The sequence below is a fragment of the Podarcis cretensis genome, assembly GCF_951804945.1.
Source record: "Podarcis cretensis genome assembly, chromosome: 4".
In the NCBI taxonomy this organism is placed as follows: Eukaryota; Metazoa; Chordata; class Lepidosauria; order Squamata; family Lacertidae; genus Podarcis; species Podarcis cretensis.
Window position 1 is genome coordinate 52,407,838 of NC_137173.1, and position 11,364 is coordinate 52,419,201.

Sequence of the window (11,364 nt, forward strand, 5' to 3'; positions counted from 1 at the left end):
CTTCCAACAAAATATTAAAAAATACATTAAAACACTAGTCATTAAAAGCTTCCCTAAACAGGGCTGCCTTCAGATGTCTTCTGAACAACAGATAGTTGTTTATTTCTTTGACATCTGATGGGAGGGTGTTCCACAGGACGGGCACCACTACGGAGAAGACCCTCTGCCTGGTTCTTTTCACTCTTTTAAAAAGCCAAAACACAACTAACATAAAGCTTTAACATAGTCATACAGATTGGAAAACTCACATTCAGAATTTCATCTTTACAAAATACTAAGGCTTCAGGCTGTTTGCTTGGTGGAAAGGCTTTTTCAAATGCAACTTTAGCTGCTGACGCTGCAGGAGAGTAAGTATCACACTGAGCTATCAGCCAGTGTCCCATAAGACTTCTTAAATGAGGAGCCAAATGTTTCTTAACTTTCAAAATAAGCTGCTCAAAAGCTTGCTGTGTTGCTTCTCTGACCCGACGATCATGATCCTACAATAAATATTGGGGGGAAAACTATAGGTAACTATATATATAAATAAACAGGCATACTATACAGGTGTAGCACTTAAGAGCTCAGTATTTATATTAGTCTCTCAGTTTCTGGGGCAAAAAATTAAAAGCTACATGGCATCAATCCTGACATTTAAAAACCAAGGTAAAAGTAAAGGGACCCTTGACTGTCAGGTCCAGTCGCGGACAACTCTGGGGTTACGGCACTCATCTCGCTTTATTGGCCAAGGGAGCCAGCGTACAGCTTTCAGGTCATGTGGCCAGCATGACTAAGCCGCTTATGGCGAACCAGAGCAGCACACGGAAATGCCGTTTACCTTCCCTCTGGAGCGGTACCTATTTATCTACTTGCACTTTGACGTGCTTTCAAACTGCTAGGTTGGCAGGAGCAGGGACCGAGCAACGGGAGCTCACCTCGTTGCAAGAATTCAAACCGCCGACCTTTTGATCGGCAAGCCCTAGGCTCTGTGGCTTAGACCACAGCACCAGCCATGTCCCTAAACCAAGGTATACAATATTATTTCAAGCTTTCCCATACTCCTTTGTAAATATGAGTCGTTCATAAATCACAAAGTAGTTCTATACCAAGTCACAAACTTTCTTCAAAACTAATCATACCCACCCCCAGTACAACAGAACCATGCACTGATTTCTTTGACAATTGTCAGAGATATAACCCTGTCCATATTTGCCATAATCCAAGAGTTTAATACTTACAACAGATATTTTACAATAAATTCTAGGCCAATAAGGTAGGACTCCTTTAACAATCTCTGTTTCTCTCTCCTTACACATTGTTCCAAATTCTTGCATAGCCTGAAATTAAAAAAGAGAAAATGAGCATGATTTCCAAAGACTGATAATCTATTATCCTCCCCATATGCTTTATGACTGCACTTGTCTCTACAGATGCAACTTTAAAGACTGGGGTAACCTTTTACACATCACTTTCCATCAGCTCTGGATAACTATTTTACAGAACATGCTAAAACCATGTAAAGCCTAAACAACATATAAAAGGAAGGATATAAAGTATTTGGTGAAATCCTCCATTCCTACCCTTCAACTACTATCAGTGCAAGCATATATGCATTTCTCTGTGAGTAAGTCCCACTCAACTCAGCCTGGAACCTTGTGAATCACTTGGTAACCCAAAGACTAAGGGTGAATTCTATCCACAATTATTTGAGGGTAAGTTCAACTGAGTTACAATGGGATTTATATACGAGTAAACAAGCTACATCTCTTGTTGATATACATGGGACTTGCATCATGATATTATACTTAGTTTACATAAGAAAGCCCCATCAAGTTTAGAAGTTCTTAATTCCAAATAAAGTTGCAATCCTAGGCTTGCCTAACCATTAAAATATGCAGCTAAACAAATCACACAACCCCCTATAATGCAACAAACCATTTGTTAGAAATAAACTGAAAGTAACTGTTTCTTTCTCCGGTGTATTTCTATCCTCATGTTATTTGTCTAAACTTGCTTTAAGTAGCATATCAATAATTACTGTATATTTCGCCCTATAGGACACACTTTTCCCCCTCCAAAAATGAAGGGGAAATGTGTGTGCGTCCTGGGGGGGGGGGGGAAGCCAGGCTTCAGGAAGCTATCCCCCCCACCCCAGCAAGCTCCCAGAGCAATGCCGAAGCTGCGCTCTGGGACCCGTTCTGGGGGCTGGGGTCGGGGGAAGCTTGGGCTTCCCCCGCCCCAGCCCCGCGCCTGGGGGGGGGGGAATAATTTTTTTCCTTTATTTCCCCCCCCAAAAAATCTAGGTACATCCTATGGGCCGGTGCGTCCTGTAGGGTGAAAAATACGGTACTAGGCATTTAAGAGCAGTACAACAAACCTACTTTTAATTTGGTTGTAACATCTCTCTTGGAAAGTTTTCTCAGCACCATTCGAAAGTCAGCATCCACAAGGCTATCTATTTCTTCAGCGCCTTGAATCGCAGGGACATAGCCTAGGTCACTTGAAGATGTGCCGAAGCCAACAAACCCAGGAACACTTCCTCGTTCTTTGGCAAGAAGTTCTGCTGCTCTACCACTGCTAGAGGGCTATTTTTTTAAAGAAAGGGAGAGAGAGAGAAACAGAGAGCTTACTTTTACAGAACAATTCTAAAATTTCTGTTTACTGACAACCATTTTGGGGCATATTTTTGTGCCCCAACAGCTGCAATTCTTTATCTTATGACTGAAAGAACTAATCCAACTGGCCCAATACCATTATTCTCATTAGTTTCACTGCTGCTTGTTCAAGTCTTAACCCAACACTTTTTTCTGTGCTCACAACTCTATTCTCTCTAGAAGTCTACATTTTAGATCAATTCCAAAAGAATAGCCATGAAAGTCTATTATAGCAAAAACGACGAGTCCTGGAATCTTAAAATTATCACAATAATTATATTTGTCCTTAAGCTACTACAGGATTCTTGTTATGTTTACATTTAGAACAGTTTGGACTGCATTGCTGGGGAACTCTAATGTCCATCCCTCTCCTGCCAGACACACACAGTGACCCCGTTAGCACATAACAAGCCAAACCAGGGCTTAACAAGAACATGTGAGTCTGAAGGTTCCCAGAGAACAGATCACAGTGATTTTGCCCTACATTTCAACAATGGGGAAAACAAGAAATGGAGAGCAGGAAGAGGCAAATATAACAAAGTAACAGAAGCTTTGTTCAAACACTGATTATAGGTAGGAATGAACACATGGGAACAAGAATTGGGAACACACCAGCAAGTCCCATCCTTGATTTCCACACATTCAGCAGGTTATGCACAGTGTCCACACATTCTATTTTTCAAGGATATTCATAAGGGACTGTACACATGTGGACTTTTTGCACTAGTTCCAAAAAATGTGGAGTTCAAAGGTGGCACAAGTAGAGTGTCAGTAAGAAGCAAACCCCCTACTTCCTGCTTGGAATAAACACTTGAACATTGTTGGGGAGGGGGGAATGGGAAACAGGAAGATAATACAGGATGATCTTAAAGCAAAAAATCTACGCAGTTAATTACATTTAAGCCTGTTAAAAATCAAGGTTTTGCAGAGCTTAAACTACCTTATCCTCACAAGAAACCTGTAAATTGGTTGGGCTTTTCAACACCTAACTTAGAAACTTGGGGAGCAGAAGAGTGCTAAAATTCTCCTTCACACTTGACAGGGCAATACAGATGACAAGATTACTAGTTTGATAATTTACAACTTGGTATACAGCTGCCCATGTTTATGTGCTTCATTGCTAAGCATGGATTGGAACACATGTCACATCCAGTACTCTTATCCACCATACCAGGAATACATTACACAGGTAGGTGTGTTAACTGAACACAGATTAGCTGTACTCACAGTAATAGCAGGGAAAGAGGCTGAAGTAGAAAGGGATGGAGCCATTCTTTACATTACATGTTTATGGCAAAGTGGGGAGGGAAACAGATTCCTGTAAGTTCAAAAACGGAGCCAAGGACAGCGGTTCTTCCACACTAATTGTCAAATACAAAGTCAAGATCATATGGACGTGGCGTGACCAAAGAAAATCAAGAAGTCCTAGCCAAAAAAAACTTGTACTCTGAGAATTGTCGTGCTTTCAACTCTCCTTAGTGTCCAGATCACACTCGAATCAATATTTACAACCTTGCAACTGCTAAAAGGCCCCGGACAGGAAGAATTCATCCTCCCTTTGGAGAGGGTTTTAGGATGCTTGTGTTGGCCTAGGCCGCCTCTTTCCCCCACTCCTCCCTGCCCCGACAGACGTTGAATCACGCAGCCCTTGAAAGAGAAGGCTGTGGGAACAGGCTCTCCTACACGTGTACGCCAAGGGGAGGAAGCAGGCCCGTGCTGGGTGGGGAAAGCTGTTGCCGTTTTGATACAGTTCCCTCCGGGGGCGAACACATAACATACCCACGTACACACGCGCCCCTCACTCACCCGCACGTTGCCCTTCGTTCGCTGCTTGTTCTTGCCTCCCATGGCGGCGGCGGCGGCGAAGTCGGAAGCAAGCAGGCAAGCTTTGCCCGGCCCGAAGCAGCTGGTCCTGGGCAACAGACGTGGGGAAAGGAGGGACGGCGCTTCCGGGCTCGATGGCGGAGAGGCCGCCCCCGGAGACCGGAGTCTCCTCCCCTCTCGCGCCTCCCTCGCTTCTTCTTGCTCTTCCGCCGAATCACGCCTCTTTCATAACCGCTTTCGGAGCTTTGCAAGGGAGCTCGAGACGCGGCTCGTGGGGGTTGAGTCCAACCCCGTTTGCCTTCTAGGTCCCAACCACTTTTATGAGCCTAAATACGGCGCTATTCTCCCCCCACCCCACCCCCGGTTCTTCCACTTTCCTCTGTTCTTCCCGCGAGTCGATATTATTAGACTGCAAGCTTCTTCGAGAACATGCAGTCGCCGGATTTGCGCATAAGCTTAAACAAGCTATAGTTTAGGGCCCCAAGAGAGTGCCCCCCCCCAAAAAAAAAATAAAGGGAAAAAAACCTGGGTGTACATTTCCAAAATATAAGATAAAAAACAAATAAAATAAAACCTGCATATAGCAACACTGCTAAATGGCTTTAGATAGCTAATAGGTCCATAAATTAACATATAGCATATATTCAACACGAAAAACGATGACAATTTGTTGTTGACAAAAGACAGCTGGACATATAAAGGGCCCCATTACCTTCAGTAGCTTAGGGCCTCATCAGACCTAAATCCAGCGCTGCCTGTACCTTTGGCCTCTGCAGCAGAATCAAGACTTTGGGGTTTATACTTTTTGGTCCGCAATCTGCTCACCAAGAATACCGGTAATTGTTCTGTTCTTTTTTTGTTGTTGTTAAAAAAAAGTCATCTTCACAGCCACAGGCAGCAGGGTTCAGTCTCATGTAGGTTCCTCTGATACCCCACTCAGACCATAGATGTCAACTCCTAGGGGCCAAGGTTCCTTCGGTTCCCCTCCCCACCCCATGTTGATGGACATTGCCATTCAAACTGCGTGTCCCATGTCTAGCGATTGATTATGAAGGGCAGGGCTTACCTTCCCGCCCTGCCCCCACATTTCATTCAAGTTGGCACCCCTGCCTCAGACACTTGATGGGAGGCTAATGTGTGCTCTAATAAATAGAGCTTTTAAAAAAACAAGTGATCTTAGTAGCATACATGGGATCTGACAGGAGGGTTTTTTCCAGTTTAGGATTAGGATAGTGTTCATATTATGTACTGGAGAACTCGGGGGCTCATTGTGGGTAGTTCAATGGAGGATCTGCAAGGTGGATCTTTTCCTGAAAGCCTGCTCATTGCTAATTATTTTCCCTGTAACATGCCGCTTTAGGATACTGGATGCTTAAAAGTTGTACTATAGGTTCACACATGACAACAATGAGGCCTTAGACTCCTGACCTACAGATGTTCTACATATAAGCATACGCTCAGGAACTTCCAAGTTTCACAGAAGATGGAAATATAAGGCATAAAGTCTTAATTACATAGGTAATTATGAGATTATGGGTACATAGATGAATAGATCAACTGCATTGCTTTTATTGTTTGTCATTAGCATTAAAATGTTATCTTCAATTAAAATCAAACTTGTTTGGACATTCTTATCAGATGTAAATGAGTAAAGTTCAAGTATTTATTTATTTTTTAAAAAGTAAAAACATAGGACAAGATCCAACATTACATCAGTGGATGCGATTGGATTTTCTCCTGCCAACCCACTCCCCAAAATGCTCCAGAAGGTGCCACAACACATTTGGGATGAAAAGGGGAGGGGAGGAGGTACAAGTCCTGTCGTCATAAACAGAAGCGGGACACCACAAATACATGTCACCCACAGAGGACTGCTAAAGTTTCATTTAAGTGTTCCATGTGATTTTTCCTCCCCTTGATGATCTATTGTCCTTCAACTCCAAAGTACAGTTGAAAAATATCACCACATCCACTGTCAAGTAAAAAATGATACAATTGTCCCAAATCCATGTGATTTCCTCTGGCACCATGTGCATCAAATATTTTTTCTTCAAAAGTACAAAACTTCTTTTGTTTTCCCATTTCAGCTTCAGTCCCTTCTAAGCAAATGTCTTCTCTGTGACGTATTAAAATTCTCTGCCATGATAATCTTCTGATTCTAAATTCAATGAGAGAATTACAAATTCAGAAAACACAATAAGCCCTACCCAACTAAAATTACTTCTGACTTCGTCCTGCTGAGGCCAATGGAATTTATTAGTCACAATTAATTTAAATCCTAGTGTGTTCAATAGAACTTAAGACATGGGCTAATATATTCTGAAACTGTAAAAGGAACAATATTACAAAAATGTGACAAACCTTTCTTTATATAAATATTCTTAGAAGCAAAGTGTTGCATTTATTACACCACAGTATCCATTACAATACTCCTAAATCTGTTTTCTATTATATTCTATTATAATGAAAGTGGGTAACTTATATAAATTACAGGGGAAACCCTCCTAGGCTCTTATAGATTTGGAAGAGACCACAAGGTTTATCTAGCCCAATCTACTGCAATGCAGGAATCTTTCGCCAAATGTGGGGCTCGAACCAACTCTACCATGCTCTACCAACTTTAATATATTTATATATAACCCCTTAGATAATAGATTCTAGTGGACGGTCAGCCTCCTTGCCACTGAGGTGACTATGATTTGAAAAGAGCCTATTTTCAGTATTCACATTCCATGTTAGTATTTGAGGTGGTGAATATTCTCTCTTGAAAGAGAGAGGTTGTGAGAAACAGAATGAAGTCACTGGTAAAGACTAGAAGCCATTTACTAGTTTATATAGTGGTACCTTGGGTTAAGTACTTAATTTGTTCTGGAGGTCTGTTCTTAACCTGAAACTGTTCTTAACCTGAAGCACCACTTTAGCTAATGGGGCCTCCTGCTGCTGCCGCGCAGCCGGAGCACAATTTCTGTTCTCATCCTGAAGCAAAGTTCTTAACCCGAGGTACTATTTCTGAGTTAGCAGAGTCTGTAACCCGTAGCGTATGTAACCTGAAGTGTATGTAACCCGAGGTACCACTGTAGTTCCTGAGCATACTTATACTGCTTTCCTCACAATGCCACCAGAAAGATTTTGGCAACAAAAAGTGGCCTGAACCATGGCTTGAAAGTTTCTTCTGACATTAAGATCTTGGATTGCAACTATGTCTGGTCTCAAGACATAAATGGAATTCATACAATCCCTATATTGTTACTGATTTAAGGTCACACCCACATTGTGCATTTAAAGCAGATGGCTTCCTCCAAGGAATCATGGGAACTGTAGCGTGTTAAGGGTGCTAGGAATTGTAACCCTCTGGGTGGTAAACTACAGTTCCCATGTTTAAGTCATGTGTTTTAAATTTGTGAATTTAAATACGGTACCCTCCAGGTCTTGTAGACTACAACTCCCATCAACCCCATCCAAAATGATCAACTGTCAGGGATGATGGGATCTGCAGTCCACAGCATTTGGGCAGCACCATGTTGGCTACCCCTAATTTAAGTGACCATCGTATTCCTACAAACCTTTGAAAACCTGTATTCAATGACTTGGTCACCCACTTGTGGCTCTACATCTCTTGCCTCTACTTCATAAGTTTTCTCAGTTTCTTCTGCCAACAGAGAGCTTTCCATCATATTTTTCTTGGTGATGAAACAGTCACTGACAATCTCATCATGCCATCCCTCTTCTGTGAGGTAAGCGCACACAGGACTTTGAAATATGGAGCCAATTTTTACTTGGCAAAAAAGATCAAGCAACTGCCTAATCAGTGCTAAATTATGGTGCTGTAAAGTATAACTGGCAGAATAAGCACAGGAAGGATTCTGAATATACAGTGAAAAATATTAGTTTCAGGAATTTATGACTGAAGTAAACCACCAAAAGGTAGCAACTCAAGAATGCAAGATATAAAGTGAAAAACAAACCTTGCCCAAAACTCCTCACACAGGCTCTGCTGGCCCTCTACACAAATGATACCTGGTTTCCCAGGCATGCTAAATCCAGACAGAGAGAGTTCCTTAGCCCAATCAACTATATTCTTTCTTTTGTGCTTGTTATAAATGTGATGACTGTAAATCCATAGTCTAGTGAAAACATTATCTGACTTCTGAATACTTGATTTCATCATGCTGGAAGATGAGGGATCTCTGCTGATGTAAGCAGTGCCATGTTCTTTAATCCATTCTCTTGCACTTAATATGCAGACTTCACCAGCACAGTGTGTCTTCAAGTAGGTTATAAGATCTGTGTTCAGCTGTACCTGCTGTGATCGGCTTATAGATGGAGATCTAAAGGAGGAGGAATGATGGCATTGTTTAGAATACAAATGAAAGGATTAAAAAAATGGAAGAATCTAGTTTTCCTTAATTATTGGGACTGTTCTGGGGTGACCTTAGGCTCACACAATCTCCTCCCCTTTCTTTCTTCTTTGTGTGTGAGGGATAAAGTTCAAAGATTCCATTTGCTTTGGGGGGGGGAGGATACATCCCTGAATTCTCACTGCAGTCATTAGAATTATTATACTGCATAAGACAGTTAAATGCAGACTTTATGTTACAACAGAATAAACAATGCATTTCAACCTTTAGGCCACTTTTCTCTATGTCAAGATATGTAGTACCTGATAGTAATTTCTGGAAGAACAGCTGGGTATTTTAATGGGAAAGCACAAAACAAAGAAAGTGTAATCTAGAAAGGAATTCAAAGAAACAGAGATCATTAAATATCTAGTCTAAAATACCATACTTCATTCAGAATGATGATGCCTTACCTTATTTCCATCTGCAGTGTCTAATTCTAAATTCAATGTAAACTGTATTTTTGATGATGGCACTTCCAAGGTGCATCTGTCAATGTGATCCTTCAGTTCTGCTAAAGCCAGATGGTCAGTCACTTTAAATTCATCTTCATTGGGGAACATACTAGAAAGCAAATCTAATTCAGAAAGTTGTAGTTCAGCCTCTTCCAAGTTGCTCATTTTAGATATGTTTATATGATTCCTAAACAAGTTAGAGGGAAATAGTGTTAGTATTTGCAGCTTCTGGTGCTGTTTATGGCTATATTTGATGGGACAAACACATGAAATCTTTAACTGGTTCCAGAATATTACCATTAATTTCTATGTCATTTTTCCACATTGAAGGAATTGAAACACAGATTCCCATCAACATCTATTTTATTGGCAGCCCAATAATATGCACATTTACCGGCATTTCCAAATGACTGCATTGGATTGTAAATTTGCATTCCAATCCTATGCATGTTCACTGTGATAAGTGTGGTTTACAGTGCATTCCAACACACAACCCAATACTGAAGTTTAAGATAGCAAGTAGTAGTTTCCTCAGGTGGAAGGGGGAGTGCAGCAAAGACCCAAGTTTCAACTGAAAAGCTACTGCCAGTAGTTACCCTACTGCCTGTGGGAGGAGGCACGTTTGGATAAACTAGATTCAAAACCTTGTTGACTATGCCTCAGTTATGCCAGCCAGGAGCTAGAATAACAAAACTCATACAGAAAAATACCACACACACACTCATATTTTGACCTGGCCGGTTCCAAGCCAACAGGATTTGGGTTGCAAGGGGCAATCAGCTACTTTTCTGCTAACCAGGATGAGGATCACTCTGATACTCCCAGATAAACTTGCATATGACTGCAGCCTTACAGTGCAATCCTGTATATGCATATTCAGCAACAAGCCATATGTTGTATGAGATTTACTCCCAAGTAAGTGGATACAGGGCTACAGCCTTAGGTTCATGGATTATGGATCACTGATGAGTTTATCTTGTAGGTTATATGAGTTTCCAAAAAACAGTTAACAAAGATTTGAGGTATACATTGAAAAAATTTAGATCAGCGCCTGAAAAAGATTGCATAAGCATGGGCCACGTGGCACATTCTTATGCACGTTTACTCAGAAGTATCTACCACATAGCCAGAGCCTTCACCCAATAAAACGTTAAATAGATATGCCTTTTGCACTAGCTGATCATTTACATTTTCACACAGCAATTCTATGCATGTTTACTCAGAAGCAATACAGTCTCCATAGCGGTGTATGTGGATTGCAGCCCTGGATGTTGAAACACTCAACCCTACATTTTTTCATATTTCCAACTATCCAGGTTATCCTAAGTTCGGCACTTTCGTTTCTGTGTAAGCAGATAGTCATCAGGGCATTTCTTTCTTTCTGATTAAGGGTTGATATTCCATGTTAGGGATAGGATAGAACCACTGCAATCAACTGACTTATTGTAAGTAGGACTCCAATAACCCTGTTTCCATATTGTTAGATACAGATGCACGGAAATATAAATCGAGCTCCACCGGATCCCAAATTAAAATATCGTGACCGCTTGCCTTTGCTGCTACCTTGTGATGGGGGCGGGGGGAGAGAGAGAGAGAGCACGCTGGCCAAAACCACACTGAAAACCTGGATTTCTCAGCAAAGTTCCCGTCTACGAGCACCCTTCACTTCTGCCCTGGAAAGTTCACAGCGAACCCGGAAGTTGGACTCGGTGTGGCTTGTTTATCCTTCGGTTCACTTTAGATCTGGACCACAGACTTCCTCCCAGGGAGTCCCTTCCCGGCAGCCAACGCACCGGAAGTTCCTGCTCAGCAAAGCGGCCCTTCTACGGTAAGAAATCTATGCTCGGCGAACCGTCAACCGCTTCCCCCCCCCACACACTTTTTTTTGTGCCGCTCTACATGACTGTTGATATCCGCCTCAAATATCCACCTCAGACGCAGAGATAGGTCGCGAACCGTTTAAATCCGGGACGTTTCTTTCCGGCTAAGGAGCGCGGGCGACACCTCGGGACTCCTTCGCCCCATGCTGCGCAGTTGCTCGCTCTCCACCCCCCC

At 42.0% G+C, this 11,364-nt stretch overlaps 2 protein-coding genes across 2 annotated transcripts in view; both read right to left on the reverse strand.

The window, feature by feature from the left end:
* LTN1 (listerin E3 ubiquitin protein ligase 1) overlaps positions 1-4,645 on the reverse strand; it is a 28,581-nt gene extending 23,936 nt beyond the window's left edge. Inside the window, exons 1-4 of the mRNA XM_079971992.1 lie at positions 4,440-4,645; positions 2,361-2,564; positions 1,218-1,316; positions 249-479 (exon numbers count right to left, since the gene is read on the reverse strand). Coding sequence (XP_079828118.1) covers positions 249-479; positions 1,218-1,316; positions 2,361-2,564; positions 4,440-4,481 — 576 coding nt within the window. The 5' untranslated portion in view covers positions 4,482-4,645. The remainder of the gene's footprint in view (positions 1-248; positions 480-1,217; positions 1,317-2,360; positions 2,565-4,439) is intronic.
* A 1,357-nt stretch (positions 4,646-6,002) lies between these two features.
* RWDD2B (RWD domain containing 2B) lies at positions 6,003-11,362 on the reverse strand. The gene is made up of 5 exons (XM_079972093.1): positions 11,240-11,362; positions 9,268-9,496; positions 9,118-9,185; positions 8,423-8,785; positions 6,003-6,615 (listed from the first exon to the last, which is right to left on the reverse strand). Exons 2-5 carry the CDS (start codon positions 9,472-9,474, stop codon positions 6,381-6,383), a joined length of 873 nt encoding a protein of 290 aa, XP_079828219.1. The 5' UTR covers positions 9,475-9,496; positions 11,240-11,362; the 3' UTR covers positions 6,003-6,380.
* Between the last annotated feature and the right edge of the window lie 2 nt (positions 11,363-11,364).